Source organism: Trachurus japonicus, chromosome 6 (assembly GCF_045865225.1).
Source record: "Trachurus japonicus isolate A0001 chromosome 6, Traja_1.0".
NCBI lineage: Eukaryota > Metazoa > Chordata > Actinopteri > Carangiformes > Carangidae > Trachurus > Trachurus japonicus.
Window position 1 is genome coordinate 22082567 of NC_140912.1, and position 25208 is coordinate 22107774.

Below are 25208 nucleotides of genomic sequence, written 5' to 3' on the forward strand. Positions count from 1 at the left end.
TTCTTCTCATGGGACTTCAGCTGTCCAGATAAACCAGGTGTTGCCTGTTCTCTGCTCACCACGTCCCATCGAGGTTATGACGTCCAGTGTGTGCACAGAGATGACCCCGTAGCTCAATAAAGAAATAGATTTCAGATAAGAACTCATGTTAGTTGTGACCAATGTTTTTAATTGCATTTATTGCCCATGACATTTAATAAGATCAAGTAGAGAAAGGGTTGAATGTTATGTCTCATGTCTTGTTAAGACTAGAATGAATGAAATACCTCAGTAAACATCACGGTGATGTTGATGCTGATGCTCTTGGTGTACTTGTATCTGTTTATATGATTATAATCAATAACAAACAGAATTTTCATCCTAAAAAGTTTTGATGAGGAGGACTGTATATATATATATATATTAGCTCTGCTGAAAGACAACTCTTAAATCTCTCTGCTCTTCCTGCCAGAGCTCAGACTCCACATTCCCCCCAAAGTGAATATGTTTACACGAGGCTGATGCCGTCTCCAAGAGCGGATTATTTCAGCTGTCACAACTCTGAGCACCAGGTGGGAAAAGATGAACTGTTTTCTCTCACTGAAGAGGTTGAAGGGAGGGGAGTTTCTCCTTTCTGTGCAGCAATCTCAGCCCCAGCTTACAAGACAAGTTGAACAGTGAGAATAAACAGCTCTTGGTTATTCATTCACCATCATTCATTCACACACAAGTGCACAGACAAGACAGGAGGAAACAGACAAATGACACACACAGGGCACATCACTAAATAAACGTTAATACATCCTATTAACACTCGCAAAGCCTAACACACAGGGACGCTGTGTGCTACTTAGAGTCTTAATTTAAAGGCATTACCCATGTAATCAATACTGCCTGTGTGTAGACACAGTGGGGTTTGTAAAAGTATTTTTAGAGAAGGCTGAATGGGCATGTGTCTGTGCGTGGAGCGTGCGTATACTAGAGTGCGCATGACAGTGCAAACTTTCAGCTGTGCTTTGTCTCAGCCAGCTGCTCCTTTGCAGATAAGACGTTATCCATCTTTTCTTGACCTTGAAAGTAGCCTTGTCTTTTTAAACTTGTCCCAGAGAGATTTGAGTAGGAGGCTGGAGCTGATTGCAAGTTTGAAATTCTTTTTCATGGGATTAATCTCTGTGTCTTTTCCTTCTCATTGTAAGATGTATAGGTTAAATTGATTCAGGGGATGTATATGTTTCACTGTTTTTGCATTGATTTTAATTAGTGGTACACAGATTGTAGTGGACTGTGTACATGCTTATAAAGTGACTTTGGATGTAGCTTTTCTCTGTTATGGATTAACAGTAGTTTAAGTCCATATATTTGGGTACAGGGTAGTCTCTCTGCAAATGTTTAGTTGTCAGAAAAACAGAAACAGCCTGCAGTTTTTCCAACAATCTTTTTAACTCACTTCTGTCTGAGAGTTGAACACTTTTCCTACTTAAAACCAGCCCTGCTCCGTTTCTGCTTCCTCCTCCTCTTGCTCCCTCTCTCCCCACAGCGGGCTTGCAGCACATGTCCATGCCTCTGGAATTACAGGCCTCGCCTTGAATAGTAGGGTTGTTCCTCCCTCGGTCCCTCCAGCTCCTCTAACTGGCTTAACCCTATCAAAGGCCCAGAAACCACACATCCTGCGAGGTGCTGTTTTTTGTGGCGGGACGAGGGGAGGGGCGCAGCGAGGGGTGGTCAGTAACAAGAAGCAAAAACACATGAGCCGAGGGTGATGTTTTTCTTGTTCTCTGTTTAGTGGATACAGGACAAATCAAGGAATGCCATGATGTTTCCCATGTGGCTTTTTTCTTTTCCTCTGAATTCATTTGCCCTATATTCGCGCACCCCTCAGTTATAAGCCATAACGTACTCCGCTGTGCAAGTTTAAGGATGGCTGTTGCTCTTTCTGTCTGTTGCACACACATGCTGGCCGGCTGCTTGCTCTCTCTCTCTCCCCTGAAGGTGTCATCAATCACTGACCCAACCACACATCAGTGGAGATAAATGTCTTCCCTCCCTACTGCAGGAAAGTAACCACATACTGATTTACTTCTCATTGTCTTCACATTGACTGCTGTGGGCCCCTCGGCCTGTGGCAGAAATATGCTTCGTATTAGGGATGTTGCGATGTACTGGCAAAAAAAATGAAATATTGATATCATGTTTAAAATACACTATGTATGATAAAAACGAGGATGGCAGATGTTAGACCTTGTGTATCTTTTATTTGTCAGCTTACCTGGTTGCCTTTTCACTGTCCTAGGGTGGGTCTTTGCATTGCCACAACCCCACAGTTCTGTTAATTAACCCCTGAACTGTATTCATTCATTATGTACAGAGCCTGAAACTAAGCCTGATCTAGTCTTTTTTTGGAAATATTGATTTTATGCAGATGACTCCAGTTTTACACAGTGTTGAAATAGGCTGTTAGTCCAGGACAAACCTTGATTAAAGCACAAACAAGAAGGAGCTAGCTCATTACTTTTTCTTTTCTACCATCTCAGGTTGTTTTTGTTTGTGTTTGTGCTGGTAAAATCTGTTTTTGAACATGTTCCTGCATTAACATATTTTTGAAGTACGCAGCCTCCCTCCATCCACTGATGTTTTTCTTGGAGTCATAAAAAGACGGATCACGCTAATCACGGGTCAGTCTTCTCACTGGTATTTGTTTTCATTAAGTGGGGAAGATGAAACATTCGAGTACGAGAGGGAGAATGAAAATAGCTCCGAGGCGTGCTTCCCCTGTCCTCTGCTGCAGTAATATGTAGAATTCATTTAGGGGAGCCGTCAACTAAAATTGCATGATGGACCTCGGCCTTTCTGAAGAGTCTGATGGGACACATAGAGCCAGGTGTTTATGGAGATGGACTGTGTAATAAGAGGATTGGGAGGCTTCAACAGAGATGTCTGGGAGACCAGGACCAGTCTTTATACACTCCTCAGTCAGCAGACTGTTCTAACCCCCAAAGATAGCAAGGTACTCCAGCGTCGTGGTGTGTTCAATGACATCCTTCGTCATCTGTTTGTTTTGTGCTTTGCTTGAAGGCACATTTGGTGGATCTGCTGCACAAGTCAGACAAAACAAACTCTTCACAGGCTTTGTAAGCGAAGAGTGCAAGTTTTCACTGGGTCGAAGTTCAAAGGAAATGAAATGAACACAGACTGAACTCACAGACACAACAAAACAAAAAAGAAACGTGGCTATTCTTGTATCCAGTAATTGTCATGTGGTGCACAGCGACAAACAGGAGAGCTTGTTGTCACGTCAGATGAAGATGTTTCTCATGATCTGACTTGTCGATTGAGTTCTGGGTTGCATGTTGGTTGGGTGGTCCTGCTTGTCAGTGACACCTCAGCCCATAGCATAGTGTGCAGTCATCTCCTCTTCCTCCTCTATACTTTCCTCTGGCCCAGTGGTGCCACAATGTCCCGACTGTGGGAACGCGTTGTCAAACCCAAACCGGCTAGTAGCGGCTCCAGCTGGCTGCAGGCCACGGAGTTCCTGCCCCGGCTCTGGTGTCTCCACGTTGCTGTGTGGGTAGACAGGCAAAAGGGACAGGCCTCTGAAATAGAGATGTACATAATGTGAAGGAAGGCAGATGCACAAACACAGCGGGTAAACAGACAGCTGGACAGGGTGACAGACACAAGAGACAGATGGCAGAGATGGACGGACAATAGAGGCAGGTAGGCAAACAGTCAGTGTGGAGGCAAACATTCAAACAATCTGGTATGTAGCAGAGCTCCAGCCCACACAGATTTGGTTTATTTGCACAATATAGAGACGTGTTAGTGTAAATCTTGTGGAAATATATTGTATGTGATTGTGTTTATTGATTGAATCCTTCACAAAAAAATTAAATATTAATTGTTCAGATTTTAAAATGTGAGGATTTTCTGCTTCTTTCTTTTTTCTTTTTTTGTTGTACCAGTATGAAGTGAACAGCTTCTGGTTTGGGGCTGTTGTTTCGTCTCCAAGAGCATTTCTCTGCATATTCTGACATTAAATAAACTTGACTGTAGGCACTGAATCAAAAACCCTAGTGGATAATGATTATTTGCTCTGCACTGTTTATTTAACTGAATACAACGGAGAGGTACATTATGGAGACCCCGGGAAACATTAGACTCACTCATGGACGGAAATAAGAGGCAGTGTTGGAGGGCGGACCCTGGCGGCTCTAGGCGCCGTCAGAGACACCGCACTGACAAAACCTGAGCTGAGACCAAACTGTCCAGTGTGCAGCGGAGGGAGACGGGTGGAGAACAGAGGTCAGCAGATGTGGGGAGGGGGGAACAGAGGGCAGCGAACTTGTAGGTCGCAGAGCTGTCAAACTGATTCACTCCGCCTACATACCTGCAGTGTAGACTCATACAGGTGCCCCCCCCCCTTCTTCTTCTCCACCTGTTTGTGTGTGCAGGTGCACGGGCGAGGATCCACATTGTGCGACTGTTCATTTATATGCTGCCTCTGTCTCTTTCTGTCTTTTCTTGCCTGCCTCCTTGGGGCCCGCGAGGGGGGAATATATATATCCACAGTCTCAAAGAAGAAGCAACCCCTTCCTCAAATGCTTATCACCGCAGGCCACATAACTGCTCCGCCATTCTTTAGGTTCGGCTTTCCGAGTTTGTATTATTCAAGTCCCCACCACTGTGCTCCGGTTTCCATTTGTTTACCGCGCGGGGAAGAAAATATTCCTATAGATGAAAGCTTGTGTGCTCTCCGTTCCAGATGTTTCTCGTGCGACACCCTTTTTAAAGGCATTTATCTCTTCAGCTGTCCGCCCGCAGAAATTTTCATAGTATTGTTACCCCAAACAAACATCCCAACTGTAAGAAGCGCAGGCCTGCCCGGGCCAAGTCTTTAGCCTGAGGTTAGCTTTGTTGTGAATGAGAAGCTGACGGGCTGCCTTGACATATAAGCTTTAGCTCCTTTATCTCTCCCATCACTAATATCCTCAGACAAAAGCACAAAGAGCAGGCCAGATGCAAGGCAAGGTGTCATTTTTCACTTGGGAAAATAGAAATTGTTGACACTGTACTACTTTTCTCAACTCCAGTGTGCGTATGTGTGTGTGTGTGTGTGTGTGTGTGTACATGCCTTTAAATTAAGGCAAGCTGACAGTTTTTGCCTGGACTGGTTTTTGAGTCTACTGATTACCTACGACTCTCCTTCTTTCTTTCGCACACAAGCACCCACACACCGGTCCCTTTAGGGCAACAGACAGAGCAGCTGGGTAAGGTCTGGAGATGAATGAGACAAGTAGGTGAGGTCTGGCCAAGAGGCTGAAAGAGATCAATGTATTTCTCACAGATTCTCCGTTTTCTCTGATGCGGAGCCACACAGATGTAACAACTTCCTGTCCTCCTGAGCATTTCACTCTGCCACATTTTTTATCGGCCTCGGCCTGAAGTGCTAAAGTTAAAGCAGATTTAGCTCTTTCTGTCAAAGTTGTATGTCAAATTCTGATTCTCGCCCTCTATATTGCATTTAGGGTCTTTTGTGTTCTGGCAAACCAAGAGACGCCTTTCAAATATATATAGGCAGAATATTTGACACCCAAATTAAAGTGAAATTCCGGCGTAAGTGTAAACCATGGTCAAACACACCGTAACACCGAGTTAGACCCCCCCTCGAGAGATCAATTTGCCCGACCGCTACATTCACGAGATCCACCAACTTCAGCAAATACCGCAATATCGCCACACACGGCGCTGTCCGGATCCACTGTCTGACCGCAACCAAAACGCCACCATTTGCCCAAAATAATGCTCAGAACTGCACCAAATGTCATCAATAGTACACACAGGGTCCCAGCACGTAGTACGAGTTGTCAAACATCTGCTAGCTTTGCCTGTTTTCTTTAGCAAGGAGATGCAACTCAACTCACCTACTTCTCTTCCGGGAGCCGCTCGTTGGTGAGGAAGCCCTGACGAGTTGATCACCGAGTGCACCGGAGTTCCGCAGCTCTTAAAAATGCTCATTTGCGCCTATATCGTGGCCAGCACTCGATAATAATAGTTATAAAGTGATATGCAAGATAAAAAAAAAAAAAACTCTGATTGTATTTCCATGAGGTAATTGTTGATTGAGCTGCGGAACTCCGGTGCACTCGGTGATCGACTCGTCAGGGCTTCCTCACCAACGAGCGGCTCCCGGAGGAGAAGTAGGTGAGTTGAGTTGCATCTCCTTGCTAAAGAAAACAGGCAAAGCTAGCAGATGTTTGACAACTCGTACTACGTGCTGGGACCCTGTGTGTACTATTGATGACATTTGGTGCAGTTCTGAGCATTATTTTGGGCAAATGGTGGCGTTTTGGTTGCGGTCAGACAGTGGATCCGGACAGCGCCGTGTGTGGCGATATTGCGGTATTTGCTGAAGTTGGTGGATCTCGTGAATGTAGCGGTCGGGCAAATTGATCTCTCGAGGGGGGGTCTAACTCGGTGTTATGGTGTGTTTGACCATGGTTTACACTTACGCCGGAATTTCACTTTAAATCCTTTCAGAGTTTACGTGCCATGCATGCATTTATCAACTGCTAAAACACAAATGCGAACCTTACATGTACTCACACAGGCACACATCCAGCCACACAAAATGCCGGGCAGACCAGACGCACCAAACTGGTGTCCAGATCAAACAGTACGTCGAGATGTTAACCAGCAGCTGAACAAACAGCCGGGCCTCTAAAGTGTGCTTACTTGTCCCAGCATTCAGCCCCTCCACTCTCTTATTTTGTTTGGATCAAACCGACGGTCCTTACAGGCCACCACAATGTCAGCGGTGATTGATCTCTCTCCCGCTCGCTGCGGGCTTCTCATTCGCGGGGGCGTTGCCGTAGCAACAATGCCTTTTTGGCTCTTATGCCTTTTGACAGAGCTGAATCTAATTGGCAGAGATGATTGCATTACAGATATTGAAATCACGGCATTTAAATATGACCTCGTTGAGTGGAACTGACATTGATTTAAGTGCGCGCGTTTCGCTCGGCGAGATTCGTGCGGCGGCTCGCATCCGTCTGGTGGCTGCTGGAGATGACTCTTGTTTGAACAGTAAGCACTGTTAGCCCGCCGCGGCTGAGCTGTTTCTGAATCAGACTATAAAAATCAGAGTGCAGGAAGGAACCTGAGCTCTCTGGGTCTCTGCCGCCCACAATACTCCCGAGCCCAAGAGAAAACACAAGAAGTGGAATCACAGCAACCACTGCATTTCCTGTGTGTGTGTGTGTGTGTGTGTTGGAGTCGTGTGGAGAAGTAGCTGGAGTGTGTTTACTCTTGTTTTTACCTCTGTCTGTTAAGTTGTGTACAGGGGCCTTGTGTGTTCCTCTCACTGTTACACACATGCACTGCACATAGAAACCCAATAACAGCTGATAGTCTTCCTCCCCTCAGCACCAGCGACCAGCACAACAAAGCTTCCATGCAGATAAGTTGCTTTACTACATGCCTAAGTCACTTCTCATGAGCGGAGCCGTAGTATTGGATCATAAAACATCCTGTTGGTTCAGCTCGTAGCGTCTGAAAGAAGCGGAGAGGACCACGGGCCAGAGGCTCTTTTCCACTCCGGATTAACAGCCATTCCCTGGATCACAGTAGCCTGCAGTGCTTCCATTGGAAACCTCTCTGTGGTTTTGGAAGCTGCTAACATGTCAGTCAGATGTTGTAATGTGGCCCACTTTGCCAGTTCTGTAATGTTTTGAGATAAAATGCTTTAGTAAAGCTGGCAGTGTTGTGTGTAGTTTGGCTGCGCTTTATGTGATCGGAGAGGATCTGTTGAACCCCGTTGGCAGAGGCGTGTTAGTTCAGACAGACTCGAGTGTACTTCAAGCTGCAACTGTGTCCCTGAGAGCTTTATTTCACCCAAATAGGATGTTTCACCTTTTCAGCGCTATGTGTGTGTGTGTGTGTGCTTCTTCACAGACAAGAGTGGGTATGACACATCGTGGTAAATAGAAGGCTTGCAAACCAGTATCATCGCCTCAGTAGTGGTGAGGTAATGTGAGATAACAAGTGGAGGAATCAGTGACACACTCCAGCACTCAGCCCCGGATGTAAACCAGAGGGGGCGTCCAGCAAAGTCCGACATGCCAAGCACATGATGAATCTCTTACTGGTCCCACCAACGTAATGAAGTCACCACACAAGTGTTCCTTTTTACAAGAATACCACGTGACCTCCTCAGCTTTAGTCAGCAGCGCACAGCGTTATTTACAAGTGTATTGTCTGTGACGCGGCAGGGTCATGACTTATTGGTCCTAATGAGTCAGGACGTCAAACGGAGAAACTTCTCCCATCAGGGAGACTCTTGAGGGCGCCACAGGAAGTATGACATTAGTCAAGTGAGCAGTGGGCGCGGACTGGCTGGTCAGAAGATTGCTGTTACACTGACAGCTTACATGTGATCTCTGGCTGTGGGTTTGATTCAGTGTTATTTTATGAGTTCTTGTAATAAAGCATAGTACAGTGTTTCCGTTTAAAATGATTATTGGAGAATGATGTTTGTTTTTCTTAGTAGTAGCAAGGGTTTGGGGCTGAATATAGACAAAACAGACTGAATGGGTAAATAATCCCACTGTTTGTTGACATAGCACTTGTGTGCTTGTAAATTCCTGGTTTGTCACGTTTACGTTTACATCATTCATTTTCAGCTTTAAATACCAGTTATACTGTCTGCTGCTCTGAAGATACTGCTTTGTGTGATTACTTTTAGATGAGTACCCGGACTAAACGCTGTTATCTACCTCCATGATGTGATTCTCATCAGGGTTTCCCACAGAATGAGCGTCTATATGTGGCTGTAAACAATATCATACATAAGGTTCTCTAGAAATATTTTCATTGACAACGATCATCTGACAGATAAATAACTGAACAATATGGACAGCTCCATTACTTCCTTTTGTGTCAATAAATAACAACCCGGTCCCAGTGACAGTTAATTGCTATTAGTCAGTGGGCTACTCGGTCGCCAATGTCAAATAACATAAACCCCAGAGAGATGAACAAAACAAAACATAGTAGATCATCCAAAATGTTATTGTTTCATCTATGGCCTCTACTCTACACCTCCACCAAATTTGGTGCAAACCTGTTTGCTACTTTTTGCCCAATCCTTCTGTTTAACAGATGCAAATGGGTAAAAACTAAGCATTCTTGGCGTAGGTAAAGGTATAGAAAATCAATACTGCTGTCAGTGTCGATACTGTCGTGGGACACCACAAATAAATCAATATATATGGGGAAAACTGTGCTTGTCTGTGTTTAGTGTAGCAGTCCCTACTCCCTAAAGTGTCTTCCCATCTGGTTCAGGGCCCAGCACGCCAGTCCACCTGGCTTTATTTCACCAACACGCCATGGCAGCCTGGTTGAACAGGACTGGACCCTGCAGGCCTTTAGCTCCCATCCATCTGCCTGTCGTTAACATTATACAGAGAGAGAGGGCAGAGACAGCCTTAGGTGGGGAGGGAGAAGGAGAGGTGGATGGCCATGGGTGCTTACAGAAGTGGATTTTACATCTGGGTTTCAACATCGAACAGAGAGAGCCTGGAGATCTGTTGAAGACTTACTGTGCAGATTGTGCTGGTGGCGGCTTCCCTGGCACAAGTGTGTGCCATGTGTTGCCACAGGCACGGGTCCAACTTAATATTTTTCGCATTACTATCTATACAGTCTTTCCTGAACCCCTTCTTTTATTCATTATGTAGTCTGTGCGTGGCCTCGTCCCATGGTTTGTGTTGATGATTCAGAGAAAGATCTTCTGTTGTGTTGGCACATTAATGTATAAACAACAGAACAGAGACAGGAATGTAAATGATTGAGTGTACGTGTATTGTTTGAAAAGCTTCTAACAAAATGTGTGCAGACATTAGAAGGTAGACTAGATCAAACAGCAGATCCCTGGTTACCACGAAACCGAACATTAAAAACCAACACAGCTTACAGTGAGTCATGCTCACTGGAAATTAGCGATGTGGTAGGCACATCTTTTACCAATCTAATTGCTTGGATGAAACTACTTCTTTTTCTATAATGTTTACCATATGGTATGCTTTTATCAAAGAAGCATTAAAATGACTGATACTCCCTCTGTAATTAAGTATGGCAGCAGGCCCTTGTTGGATTATCAGCATACACAAAATATGTCAGAAAATGTACTGTAGATACTCTGCTATTTCTGGCATGTGATTCCCCCCCTCCATCTGTAATTGAAAGCTTGTGCTCTGTTAAAATCTGATCGGCCGCTTCGTAATTACCTTTGATGGTATTTATCCTGTCTTGTATCCAGCCTCCAGAAGAGGCACAGACAACCCCCCTATTCCCAAACTCTAGATCTGAAGCAGATGGCGGGGCCGGGCACCCTCCTGTATCGTCCCTCCCCAGGCCTCAGCTGCTATTTCAGGTGCTGCTGATCAACCACTCTACATGTGGAAATGCAGCCCTGGGACTGATGTGGTACAGCATGTCCCAGATAGCTGCTGGTGGAGACTGTAATCAACTCGGAGAAAACTGTAGAAACTCTCAGAGTTTATAATCTTTTCTGGTGCGCGCATAGAGAAATACATGGATGCACTCACTCATCTGACGTGACGGACGCCTTTTGCACAGATTGATTCGTAGCGTGGTTAATTGAGAGCAGCAGGGGGAGAACATATCGTTGAGTTCATGAGAACGAAAAAAAAAAAAAACGTATCTCTCTGGCCCTCTGACAGTGGGCGAGTTGTTTTTACTGAAGCCCAGTTTCTCTCTCTGTAGGTCAACGTTGTGGGTCAGTACCCATCCCGCTTACACGGCAGTTTCTTTGACAATAGAACAGGCCTATCTGGCAAATCAGAAGCCATTCTGAACTGCAACTTTGGACATATTTGTCGCCGTGAATGGGGTTATGGGAAGTATGTGATGTGGCCTTCAAAGGAGCAATTGGATAACATCCAGTGCAGAAACAAAGGGGCTTTGGTCCCAAACTGATCACCACAAAGACCAAACAGTGCTCTTTCTTTGTTTATATTGACATCATTCTGGGACACATTGACTGGATGTCCATCAGTCAGCTGGATTTGTTGCTGACAGCTTTATAGATGCTGTTTTAATTCTGCAAGCCGCCGTGCACACGTGGCAGCGTGAACCTGAATATAGATATAAAAGCCCGTAGAGCTTCGTGGGTTGGACTGTTTGCCTGCGGAGTGGACACAGAGAAAGAAATGGAGGGACGCACTTTTTTTATTTTTCCAGGTTCGTTGTCGTTTCCTCCTGTAGCGTCATTTCTCAACACAGTGCACAGGTGCTCTCATCTCCCCTCCGTTCCCCAGTTTGAAAGGGATCACAGAGGGCTTTGATGTCCCCCTCCACACGCAACACACACTCCCCACACCCAAATCCCTCCGCATAAAAGTCCCTACACGTGTTTACCATACAGATGACCTCAGAACGACAGGAATGCACCATGTAATAGCAGAGCAACACTGCCCATGACAATAATATGGATCCCGTTTGAGGAAAAACTTGGGCCACTTTTTTTTTTTAAAGTACGGTGCAAGGTCACACATGCCAATCTGTGTTGGCCGTGTTAGTTTTATAAGAAACCAGTCAGACAGCTGATGTTGCCTGCAGCGGGGGATTTAGATCAAGCATCAGTATGATCAAAGGGAGCTGTTTAGCTGTCCTCAAACACTGAAGTAATTTAGTTATTCATTTCAAGTATTTGCCTTTGGGATGAAGTAACTTCCTCTCATTCTTTTATGTTATTGTCAGATCATAATCAGAAGCCGTATGTGAATATTTATGTTTATATGTGAGTATTCAAGGACACCTGAAAGTCCAATAAATGGGGAAAAATGTATTTTCCGTAGCTCACTTTTGGTGGGTGAACCATGTATTGTCGCCATCACCACTCATTAAAAGCGTGCCTCTCCAGGATACACCCAAGTGAACATGTGTTGTTTAACATGCAGGTGGATGTGGATTACAGTTACGAAAAGTGTTCCTCTTCAGTTGAAAACATCGGCTTGTTGTTTAAGAAATGGAAGGTTAAAATAAGAAAAAAAAAGATCTACCTTGCTGTTGTCATGACCCTGGTTTGATTTTGTTTCACTGCTCAGTTTTTTCTGAACCAAAACAAAAGTTTGCAAAGTGCATCCTAGTTTTTGGAAAGTGCCAGACCTGTAATTTCCTCTGACAGGTGGTTTCCCTCTAGCATTAATTCCCTCATACTTCAACGTGGTGCTGCAGCTTCAATGGCCGGTGTTTGACTATGAAAGTGAATGATTTAATGAGTTTCCGTGTGCAGTCATGAACGTAATTGTGTTAAATGATCCAGTACACGCCTTTGTGTCAGTGCCATGGAAGCTTTGTTTTAATCCCCAGATCCTCTGGAGATGGAAACAATTGCAAGTTGTTTTTTTAACTCATGCATCAAAATGGCCGAGCGGACTTAAATACAGTCACATTTTAACCCACCTCCGTCTTGATGCTCATTGGTGGTCTGAGGTTTCCCAGTTTGTCTGGGGCCTGCCATTCTCAAGGTTGAAGTTTTGAGTTCTTCTCTGCAATCAAGGTACTGCTCTGTTGTTGAAATCCCATTGTCCACACTGATGATGATCATGATATCCGTGGGCCTCTTTGGTGGAGAGTTAAACTGCTGTGATAAGCTTTCATTCAGATTTAGTATTGCACAAACGTCTCCCTTGTGTCCCATTCGTCTTGTAAGTAGTTTATATCCTTATGAGTGCCAGAAATACGGAGCTGCTACTTGAAAATTAAAAAAAAAAAAAATCAACAGCTTTCACCAGACCTGATGTAAATCTCTAATTTATCAAGATTGTGGGGCGATTTAATGCTGATGGATGGAGCCGAGCCTTCTGGTAATTTGATTACTTCATTAAGAATACGTGTCCATGCTCATACGCACTCATACACACAAGTGTAGCCCTGGCTTCTCTTAGACTGGAAGCTTTCTAATTGAGTCAGCAGTTGATCGGCCATTAAAGCAGCTCGACGGGCCGAACTATTAATGGTCTCCCTCAAAGGCTCTCAGGGATCTTTTGGCTTTTATTTTTGCAAAGGCATTTGATGCTGTCTAATTGTCTTGTCAAATGCTCTCTACTCTACTACTCTACTCCAAAATCATCTTTATTTCAGTCCACTACACTTCCACATTGCTCATTTAGCAGCAGCAGCAGCAGCAGGTTGGTTGTGTGGAACCTCTCATGTGCTCTCTCTGTTTTCTTTCCCTCAGCTCTGTGATACTTTAATCTCCACTTCATGTGATGTTGACGACAATGAGAGACTCTCATAGGGATAAACAGATACAGATTTTTCTTTAGGGTGGTCAGAATGAACGCTAAAGCCACAAAATGGACTCTTAAAACAATTATTAGGGCAACTACACACAAATTAAAATGTTTAATGTTGTCATGACTTGTAGTCAGAGACTGCCCAATGAGCACATTTTGTAAAAGTGTGAACGGCAATGCAAACAGCCAATGTCTTGTATGTCTTAAAATCTCAGGCTGAACCCTCCTGTCAGTGACTGACACTCAACAGGACAATCTTTAAACTGTGGCTGTAATTGTGGCTGCTCCTCACCGATGACCTACATTTAAATCAGCTTTAAGTAGCAAATACAGCGGACAAGTGAAGAAAACAAAATGATAAGATTTATCAACAGAGTTTACATCAAACCTGAATTACAGATGATAATATTATGAGTAAGTATTTTCTTATTTGGTGAACATTTGAATACTTAAATTGAATACAGGTGTCATAGAAACCCTTTCACACATTTTTATGTGTTTAATTTACATTCAAGGCACTTGTTCTTGTGCTGGATTTAACTTTAAAAAAACATATAAATGGTTAGGAGAGCCATGTTTAACTAGCATATATATTAGCATAAATATTCAAATAAATGCTTTGATTTGTGCAAGGCAATGCTGTGGTCACCACAAATAAGGTAAACAAAAAAGAAACAACTAATTTGAAATGCTTCCAATTGAAGAGACCTAAGAGCGCTGCATGTTTCATAAGCAAGATCATGGTAGCTGATGGGGCAGCTGGGATCAGACTGAAACTGATTTATTATTAATTAGGTCTACAGTATACGGGATCTCTGTGTCACAGAGTGCAAAATCTACTTTTTCCTCTTACATAAATGGGTTTAATAGCAGAGAGCCTAGAGATGTCTTCAACCCACGCTGCCTCATGTCAGAGAATAATTCATACGCTGTTGAACATTATGTTGTGTGAGGGATGCTGAACCTCTCGTGGTCCCTCAATGAACCTGTACCAGTGACTGTGCTGCATTAGATGGCAAAACCCTGTCCCAGTCGTCTATATGTTAAATGAGTGATATAATGCAATTTAAAAATTAGGGTGAATGATATATATAGAATAGTCTTCATCTTATCCGTCGCTTGTATTTCAGAGCAGTTTTAATCAGGCTTTAAGATGCTCCCGAAGGACAGCCACGCTGACTGTTAAGTACTTGATCTTTATAGATTGGTATTTGTATTATCATTAACTCCTCAGCTATCAGCAGGGGAAATGTGATGCCTGTTAAACTTTGCTGCAAAAGCAAAGCATCTTTGTCCTGTTTAGCCGAGTGTTATTTTCAGTATGTTGTCGGCGCGCCAAGAAACAGGCAGTAAGGCTTTACAAGACGTTACCTTTACAATGGCACCCAGTTCAGTGAGTTGTGCAGAATTTGTGAGGGCATGTAGCAGCTTTTAGTGTTTTCTGCCTTTAATATGAGGGATCACTCTGTGCCTCTCTCTATTGGTGTCCGTGTGGCTCTAAATCACCTCATTAATCTGTTTCCTCTGCTGAAGATGTCTGGCCCTGGCTGCCGCCCATTAGGAGAAATCCATTATACACAGCCCTAGCCAGACAGGACACTCAGAGGAAACAATTTCTGTGTGCCAGTGTGTGTGCCTTGTGTATGTGTGTAAATGTAAATGAGGGGAAAATACCTCAAAGGGTAATTTACCTGCACACACAACTTGTTTAAACGAGACCCTCCATCGTTGCTCTGCTTCCTGAAGTGACTCGGGTTTTCAGTCACAGGCGCTGATGAGGCTGTGTGTGTGTGTGTGTGTGTGTGTGTGTGCGCAAGTGTGTGCCCTTTGCTCTGTGCTGTAACTCTGGATTTGATGGGAATCGGGTTCCATCCATCTTGGAGTTATTTTCAGCCTTAATGAAACACCTGAGACCAATGTTGCCAACCTCACATCTCCACCAGCACCCAGAGGAGCCACAACTAGGGGATAATAAGCAGCATTTGACCGTTCTGTTGTACCAATTTGTACGTGTGCTTCACTGTAACTGCTCACCTTGCAAATTCTTAACCCTATTTATGTGATTCATCAATTTATTCTGAGTGACAGACGAGGAATGTTGATGAATATAATGAGGGTAATGCCTGTGTGTTGGACAAATTATAGTATGATGATCAAACTTGACTTATGTCGGGTTAGGGTACCCTCTGTGTGTTTTTGTTTGTTCTGTTAAAGCTGCTTTCTTGACGCAATGTATCTGTAAAGTTAGAGAATCCATACTTCAAACATGGTACCTTTTTCCACATGACACGATGTGTAATGAACCTACTTTTCACCTATAAACTTCTGGCTTTATCCTGATCTGTTTTGTTTTTGTGTTTTCCCTCCCGCAGAGATCCGGGCCCAGTTAGTGGAGCAGCAGAAATGTCTGGACCAGCAGACGGAGATGAGGGTCCAGCTGCTGCAGGACCTCCAGGACTTCTTCAGGAAGAAGGCTGAGATCGAGATGGAGTACTCCAGGAACCTGGAGAAGCTGGCCGAGCGCTTCATGGCGAAGACTCGCAGCACCAAGGACCACCAGCAGTACAAGTGAGGAGTCACACTGGCTCAGTGTTTGTCTGTGCCCAGGTTTTTCATGGGTTGATTTATGATCCTGAGAATAGTCTTTTGACAGTTAGAGTGATTAATGCTGGCTGAAATGATTTCTCAAAAAATGATAATTGATTGTGGCAGCCAATATCGTTGGAGTTGTAATAGGACTTTTGTACTGATGGGTTATATTAATTATTGTTTCATATTCAAGATCAGTCAAAGAAAGACAGATACGTTTCTAAAGTTTATTGTCAATTATTCTTACATCTTTATTGTAAATATTAGGTCCTCTGAACTTCCGACTACTCTTTCTCTTAGTCCTTGTCTTGTGTACCTCTTAACTACTAATTAACTATGATTAACTACTAGCTCTCTATAATGCCTTTGTTTCAAATTTATGACACTTAATACTTCCACACCTATGGGTTTTAGCCCTTTTATTTCACACTAAGGTAGCTGGGGCGCTCTTTGATTATGAGCTCATTATGAGCCACAGTAGAGAACTGTATTGTACAGTGGTGTACAGCGCCGTGGAGTTTTGCTGGGGAGACTTGAGCGATAACTTTTTTTATGATATACACTGTGTGGTATGCAGTCCAATGAAACTTGCACAAAGGCATGAAGCAGTTTGACTTGGAGCCTTTTTCAAGATCTTGACACAGTTAAATGTGCCGTAGATTTTGGCCTTATTATACTGTAGGAGTCTGCTCATGGAAAAAGCAGACATTTGCATATTGTTTGAACTTGCGGTGGGAACAAAAATAAAACCTATGTTTGTCCTCGCCGTCTGCAAATAGCCCCTGCTCTCTGTCTGAAGCTGCAATGGGTCTAGCAGCTGTGTGTGCCCATGTGTATGTGTGTGACTGGTGAGGGGACTCTGGTATGGCGCTCTGTGGTTTTCATCGCGTGATGTACAGTCTGGTCACTTCATTCAGAGGATAAACATTTGGCAAGTGCCTAGGAGCATATTTCTTAAGCAAATACAAGACGTCTGAATAACATTAAATCCCTCCTGTGGGTTTTAAACTGTGTGGCCGATATTTTTGTGTGCACATAAACAACAGACGTACAGTGGAGCTTCTGTGCTCGCCATATTCTCTGGGTTGTTTTCATTGGACAGGCTCGAGCGTGGTGTGAAAAAGTGCGTTTGCTGCATCTCTAGCCTTAAGCCAGTTTTTCACAGAGCAGGTCAGTCGAGTGGAGCAGCACAATGCTGTCGTAGCATTTAAATGAATAGCATTTTTTTGGGTAATTAGTCAAGACAGGCTGGAATCAAAAGGGGGGACACACTGTTACGGTTGTCAGCGGTTACTGATGTTCAGACATGTTGACAAGATGCAGTTCATTCAGTTTTAAAGCTATTAACTTACAGTATGGGTTAAATGTTTAGTTTGTTTTGAAGTTTGGAGTGTGTCCAGTTTTCCTATAGACGGCTACATGCCGTCTCGCAATACATACAAAGTATGTGTGTCAGCTGCCGTGAAGAATCTTTACCCAATAGAGTGAAACACAGGTGCAGGCTGATGCATTCCCTCTGTAGTCCAACTCTTCTCCATTCAGATCATGTTGCTATTAAAACTACAAAGGCATGATCCCACACTGGCATCCCACCAAACTGCAAATATTGCCTTTACTATCAGTGAAGTATTCAGGTCTTTAATTTACTTTCCTTATAAATAAAAAATACCCAAGTTCAGGTAAGAAAACAGTACTAGACTTATACTAGTATCAAAAATAGTTTAAATATTTTAGTCATAGTACTGATCTGGTGCCTGTGATGTCATGAAACTATATAGTAGCATAAAAATGTTAGCTGTAAGTTCAGTGCTTGAGTAAATGTACTTTCTTTCTTTACTTTTTGCCATTGATTCCTATGTATCACCAGCTTGGAGGTATTATTGCTGGTGATGAAACTCAGGTCTCTGCTTGTGGCATTACCAGTATCTTATTCTTATCACACATATACAGGTCTGAAACTGCCTCTCTCTCTCAGGCTTCAGGCTTGGGATAAAGCTGTGACACAGTCGGAGTTGAGTCCGTCATCCTCTTCAGGAGTGAAATGAAGTTTGTGTTTGTCAGAAAGCACAGACTCTGTGCCACCTGTGGGAGTGCTGCGCCAGCTCGCTGCTGGAGAGGAATCCATCTTGCTCGAGGGGAAGTGCCCTGTGTGCTGCTGCTGCTGCTCTTCTCTGTCTGAATCTGACAAAGCCGGTGCAAGACAGCAGTGGAAGATGGTTGACAGTGAATGGATATTTTTAAACACACATTCGCATTAGGATTCAGCCAACAACACTTTCTCTTTCATACCACATTTTGCCACTTTTTAAATATTTTCCAACTGAGGTATACATTTTTTTTTTTAACTGATAATAGCAAGTTTTTCAGGATTATAAAAACACGTATTTGGGCTCCTGCAAAGAGAGACGTGAGAGATAAGGGAGTGCATCACAACACGTTGAACACAGAAATGTCTTTTTGCCACGTTCAGAGGTCACAGCTGTTTGCATGTTTCTGATGAAAGTGTTGCATTTCCCCCCTGCATTACCTCCAGAGGTAAATGCAAAACACGGTAAAAAGTTATAAAGTCAGGTTAGGTAATTCTACAGAAGACACGCTGCTCAACAAAATGTGAGGTGCTGGTTAAAGCTGCATGTCTCTGTGAACTTTGTTTCCTGTCTTTAGTATCTTCTCTGTCTCTTCCTGTGAGAAAACAAAACAACAGTGTCCTGCCCACAGTGGCAGTCTGTGGGAGGGCCATTCAGTCCTTGTCCATTTGATTCTCAGTGGCTGTTTGCAGAACACACACACACACACACACACAAATGAACAAATATGGGCAAACGTTCTTCCTCTCTCCTTCTTTTTCTTAAACACACACACATGCACATGCACACGCACACTGCCATATACTGTATTATGCAAAGTTTGTTCAAGGAGGGACATGGAGACGGTGAGCAGAGGAATTATTGAATTATTTATTGTTGCCAAAGCCTCAGCTGGGATCATCTTAAATCTTAAATAGGCTGCTTTTATCCAGAATTAAGTTTCTGGTGAAAGGACTTCCTCTCTCTCTGTCTGGGAGGATAAAAAGGTGTAGGACACGCTGCACCTGCACACTCTGCATATTGCCAGACATTACTGTCAGCAGTGCATTGAGTTTGTATGGTAAATGGGAGGAAATGATTGAAAGCATTTGTGTATCGACTTGAATTCATGTATTAGCGGGCGTTGGCACTCTGTTGCATGCTTTTAAATCTAAAACTTTGACTTTATGTCATAGGACTGGTTCTATTAGGACTTGTCATGATCACTACGTCTTGGCAGCGGCTGCACGGCTGCGTTACAGGTGAACGTCGGTCACTGTGCTGCAGCTACACAGGCAGCCGGCACAGTTCATTAATGAAAGACGTTATCAGCAAAGGCTCTGGAGGACTTTGCCATTTTGCCTCTGCTGCTGATAAGGGCTCCTGTTTCAATACCCTGCATACTCAAGAGGTAATTATCCTTCATTGTCAACATCCTGCCACCGTATGAGAGTGCAAGTTTGTTGACAATGACCGAGCGACTTCTGCATTCAGAAAGACATGAATGGACAGAATAATCACACATGCACGCATTGATACGAAGCAGTAAGTTGCTAATGAGTCGTCTGTTTTCATTCATTCCCCCTCTCTGCCTCTTGTGGACATTAGCCTCTCCCCTTCCTACCTGAGTTGGAGCCCCTTGGGGGCCCATCTATCTGTCTGTGAGTCTGTCTGACCCAGTTCCTGCCCCGGCTGCGGGGGGAAATGATGACATTGAGAGATTTTCCTGCCATTATGTGGGGTAAGCAACTCCCAGAGGTCGTTTTGTCGTCACGGCCCTGTGTCAGTCCCCTCCTTCCTTTCTCATTCCCTGCTGTTTTAACCACGGGTTTCCACTTTGATTTAGTAGGTCAGCCCATTCACAAACACAGAAGGTGCTTAAGGAACTATTGATGTGCCCGTGGGACCTCTTAGGCCCATCTGTGATCTCACCCAGAGTTTCTCCAGACACGAGTTTTATAATTTTTTGCCAACTCTTAAACCAGTTTTACTTTTATCCCCTGACCGTCTAAAATATGAATTCTGGGTCATTCATAGATTTCACGTGAAAGAGTGATGCTGCCTTTGTTTATTGTGTGACATCGTGAGCTTTTATAGGACGTGTTTATCAGTTTATCAGTTTAGTTCTGATGTGGAATTAGGTCAAAACCTTTCATAGTGAATCCAGCTCTGTGTTGTAAATACAGCGAGGAGGGTCAGATAATTCAAGTCCTGACTGAAACCTCTCTGACTGATCCTGGTAATTTGCTGCTGCCACTTCATCGGTTTTGCATTTCCAAAAGAATTAAACTCGATTTTTGCCAAACTTCTGCAGAGACTCATCGTGTGCTCTGTCCAGCTCCACGTCAGCTGCCACCTGGACTTTATGCAACTGCACATGCAAAAAGTGAGCATGAATAAATAAACACACATGGCATACACACATGCTCTCTTCACATAGATCCAGCACCATAGAATGAAAGTATTGCTGATGCATAATGCAGAAAGGATTTATGGTAATTGCTCTTTGACAGAGCGTGTGTGTGATGCTGTCCAGCAGTCCTGCTGCTGCAGCTCTGAGGCCGCTTCACTTATTTTCTACTTCTTCTCGCTTTTGCTTCCCTCGCACGTGTCCTGCAGCCCAGGCATGTAGCAGCACTACATCACTCAGCTTTTAGCTAAATCAGTTTTTTTCATTCACCGTCCGCCTGGTGTCTTTGAAAAATGACTCTCGGATGTTTTCCATGTCAGTGTGCTTGGCCCTGGCTTTATCAAATGTAGTTTGCTTCCTGTTTTTGCAGAGCCTCGGGGAACATTGCGTCTGGTTTGAATATTTGTATCAGTTATTCGTTTGGAGAAATGCTTCGTTTGTGCTCTTGGCGGCAGATGTGGTGCCAGTGCTGAGGGTTAGTTCAGGGCTGGGTCACTCGCAGAGCGCAGGGTTTCACCTGTTGTGTTGACAAGTGCTGCCTGTGTATGCAAACTCACTTTGTGACAGGAGAGCAGAGGCTAGTTTCCATATGGTTCCTGCAAGACTTGACCCCAGACCCAACCTTAAAATCGCTCCCAAACACAAGCTCATGTGCAGACACACACACACACACACACACACACACACACACACACACACACACACACACACACAGACACACGCTGACATTGTGTGCTGCTTTTTAGCAAGCAGGAGGAATGTCATAGATTAACCCAGAGGAAGTCAGCCTGCAGGCCAGTGTTAATACAGGGCCCCAGCCTGCTCTGGCCTGGACAATGTCCTACAGTTAGCTTGGAAGCAGCCGGCACACAGCACAGGAAACAGCTCTCAGGCTTCTCTACTTTTTTCTTTTTTTCTTACTCTTAAGCTCTGTAGCACTCAGATCTCTATCTTTCTCGTTCACTCTTAACATCTCTTCCCTTTCCTTGTCTGTCTTCTGCTGTCACAGTTCATACATAATTCTACTTTTCGATTTCACAATACATCCAGCTTCATTCCACTAAGTGTATTTAAAGCCTGTGGCTGTTTCTTGGTTATAGGAAGTCAGCTTGGCTCAGAGCGCTGTGAGAGCAATGCCCCAGAAATGTCAGCGATACAAAGTATTTCCAACTTAATTGTGTAGTACACGTAATGTATGGGGAGTGTTTTAGACCTAGAACCAGCTGTATATGGGACATGTAACACCAAGGGAAGCCTATGACGCATCCCTCTTCAATTTTAGTAACAGGGCCCTGCACTGGAAGCGTTTGTAGACATCCTGCATGTCGAGGAAGTGTCACGATATCCTTGTGAAAATGACAAATATTGTCTAAAGGAATTAGGGCCGAGACCTTGTCACGAATATAAACAAAGCAAAGTGTTTATACGCTGTGAAGATAACCATGGCAGCACACAGGTGTTTGTCTACGAGCTCATCTCTCTGGTGTGCTGCAGAACTACGAGGAACAGAACTATAACGTTTTTAGGGGATTTAAAGAGGAACTATGTGGGATTTTTAGCTTAACTATGCTACATTTTTGCCTTAATTAAACAGCTTCGGAGTAATTGTGATGGTTTAACACATTACTTGGAACTTGTGAAAGGGGGAATGGAGGCTCTCTGCCTTCTATCTAGTGTCTCTTGGCTGAAAAACAACTTTGCTAGATCAGCGCCACTGCCCTCGTGTCCCAGCTCTCGTCTCTGCGGCACAGCGACACAAACGCGCCCCGTAACCCGTAATCTCTTGTTTATAACAGATAAGACTACGCAAATATAATACACGTCGTAACATCATATATGATATATAACATTATGTACCGCTCTACTGATTGATTTCTCGCCGACTTCCTTAAAAACAAATGCACATGGCCAGGAGGAGGGTTAGCAAAACAGTGGAAAAGCGACTGGACTTACATTGTTCCCCTTTAAAGTCATTAAATCCTACATCACTGCTTCTCTTATACTCACCAATGGTTCCTATGTCTAAATATTATGAGTCACATGTCGAAACTGAAACACCAAAAATGTTAATTTTCCATCTTTGACAACTGATGTGACAACCGACTGTTCTCTCTGGTTGGTTTAGGAAAGACCAGAACCTGCTGTCTCCTGTCAACTGCTGGTATCTGCTGCTGAACCAGGTGAGGAGGGAGAGTAAGGACCACGCCACACTGAGTGACATCTACCTCAACAACGTCATCATGAGGTTCATGCAGATCAGCGAGGACTCCACGCGGCTACTCAAGAAGGTGAGGAGGGCGGGGAGCACGTCAGCCACATGACCGCACTTAACCTGAATACGGTTGATTTCTGCTATGGCCACCATAGCCACACAATACAACTGATAATCTCACAGTAAATTGCTCAGCAGCTCCTTGAGTCATTTTCCAATATAGGCTAGTCAATAATAGAGGTGCTTTGTGGTTGGAGAGAGAGAAAAAAAAAGGCTTATATAGGCGATTTAAGGTTGAGAAGAGAATCCAAAAGGAACTGAACATACTGGAAAGAAATCAGGCATTTAATTAGAATAGCTGACGACAGCATATTTGCACAGGAAGCCATGGGAAATGTTGGATATTAACATACAGGGTGCAGGAAGGAAGACGCTTTGGGCTTCATTAGACATTGCTATGTGTAACTCTGTATATGATTTGCTCAGATGTGTAGTAGTAAGCCTCACACAAACTCACTTTAATCCCTAGTTGCCAAGACAGATGACTTTTGTTCTCATTCCTCAAGTTGTTTTTTTCCCCCACTACTCACTCACTCTTGCCTCAGTTGTTTTGTACTGTACTGGTGTTTGACCTCTACTAGAGGAGGTCGGATGTGTCCTTCTTTGATCAACAAAACAGAAGTTGAAACTCACCACTAACGCAGTCCAGATTTTTCATAGCGGTCGGGTCGGGCAGCAGTATCTCCACTCGCCCCATGTTATATAAACGGTCTTTCACTTTCAATTAACCCATTCATTTGGCAATGAAGTATATTTAGTTGCATGATGTGCAGGACACATACAGTATATATTCAGCTTTCCGTTTGATGGCTTGAAGCCGTGCTCGGCTCCTGTGGTTTTAGTTTTGTGAATCGGGGAACCTTCGGTCACCACAGTTTCTGATCAGTATGCCTCAACTCTCCCATCTGAACTGTGGCTTCATGACCGAAGCCCGGCCCCTGCTTGCCTTTCCCACCGCAAAGACGACTACTCCCTAACAGATTATGAGCTCCTATGCTGCAGGAGTCACATGAACTCACCACAGGCCTAAATTACAAAGTGGCTTTTCTTCAGAGGAGTGCCTTTGTGTCAGTTTAGCCAGTGCGACTTTTTCTCTCTCTTTTTCTGCTTCTCTTCTCCTTCTTGCCTTCTTACCCAGATTCATATTTGTTTTAAAAGAAACATCTTTTGATAGTGGTGGTTTTATCTGATTGTATGAGGGGGGGGGCGGCGGGGTGTGGTGTTTAAATACTCACACAAATCCCCAAATACACAAACAGGAAGCTGCAGCAGCCACTTCCTTTTGATAGTGCCGTGGTTCTACTAATGAGGCCAAATGTGAAACAGATTCATTTTTCAGATGTTAATTGTGTTGCTGATTCAACACATTAGACAATGACTGTAATGAAACCACATCTAATGCAGATTTACATGTTCAGTGTAACTCTCTACGGTCCTGTACAGCCACAATACTCCTATAATCCTCCACCTACATCATTATTACTGTGGAATCTGTCATATCCAAACCACACTGTGTAATAGTCGTCCCTCTTTAAAAGTTTGCAACGCAGTTTCTCAGTGGATCCAGGTGACACTGCGCAGACAAATGGCAGCTTGGTGGGAGGTCCTGGTTCATAGGAGACCTGAGACACCGCTCGCCCTCTAATTAAAGCCTCTCCGAGCCTTTGATCTCAGCAGAGCTTCAGTAACGAGGCACAAACAACAGAGAAGTCCCCCTCTATGTTACATGGGCTCCCCCTCGCCGCTCGGAGGAGACAGCTGTACCGTTGTCATCCTTCCAGCACATCAAAGACCTGTGTTTTTATTTCCTTGTATGTTCTGGTCTCGTGCTGTGAGGTGGGACAGCAGAGGAGGACCCCGGAGTAGCCCCGGTGCCTTCGTCAACATCCTCCAGTTGACCTGTTTGCTGTTTGACATGTGTATTTATTTATTCAGTGTTGCATTGTGGTCCCTTTTTTTTTTTAAAGCGACTTTCCTCCTTCTTTCTTTCTTTCTTTCTTTCTTTCTTTGAATACAAGAATCCAAGTAGTGGACCTCTCTCTCTTCACTTATGCTTGGATAGATCTTATCATGTTTCATTATTCATACAACCAGCTCTTTGTTTTACTCCGCCGTGTTTTATTTATGGAAGTCACGTTCTGTGGCTGCAGCTACCAGGTGGATTTCCCAAAGCTTCGTTCAGCTCCGAACTTTTCCACAGGCCACAAGCATGAGCTGGGATGAGAGTTTCACAATGGGCCCTTTTCACAGAGGACACTTTGACATGTCACAGTAGGAAAAGCACATGTGTAAATAATAAAACGAATGTTCGCTTGATTCTGCGTGGCCGCGTCGCTTTCAGGCTGCGGGCGGCGTCGTCCACTCTGGCTCGCTGTCACGCTGTCACAGTGTCGTGTCTCACTGGGACAGATGAACGGAGCAGAGCTGCTGTTAGTGTTATTAATAACATCTGTGCTTTTACTACCGTGACGCTTCATGGTGTCTGCTGCTGCGAAAAAGAGGTGTAGAGAAGATGATACAGTGGATCTTAAAGGAATAATTCAACATTTTGAAAATACATTTGTCACCTTATTTAT

The 25208-nt window shown here is 44.0% G+C and overlaps 1 protein-coding gene across 6 annotated transcripts in view; it reads left to right on the forward strand.

The window, feature by feature from the left end:
- Positions 1 to 25208, forward strand: part of srgap1a (SLIT-ROBO Rho GTPase activating protein 1a) — an 83401-nt gene that overhangs the window by 14189 nt on the left and 44004 nt on the right. For all 6 annotated transcript variants that reach the window (XM_085779819.1, XM_085779824.1, XM_085779823.1 and 3 more), the window contains exons 2-3: positions 15668 to 15863; positions 22486 to 22648. In XM_085779819.1, coding sequence (XP_085635945.1) covers positions 15668 to 15863; positions 22486 to 22648 — 359 coding nt within the window. The remainder of the gene's footprint in view (positions 1 to 15667; positions 15864 to 22485; positions 22649 to 25208) is intronic.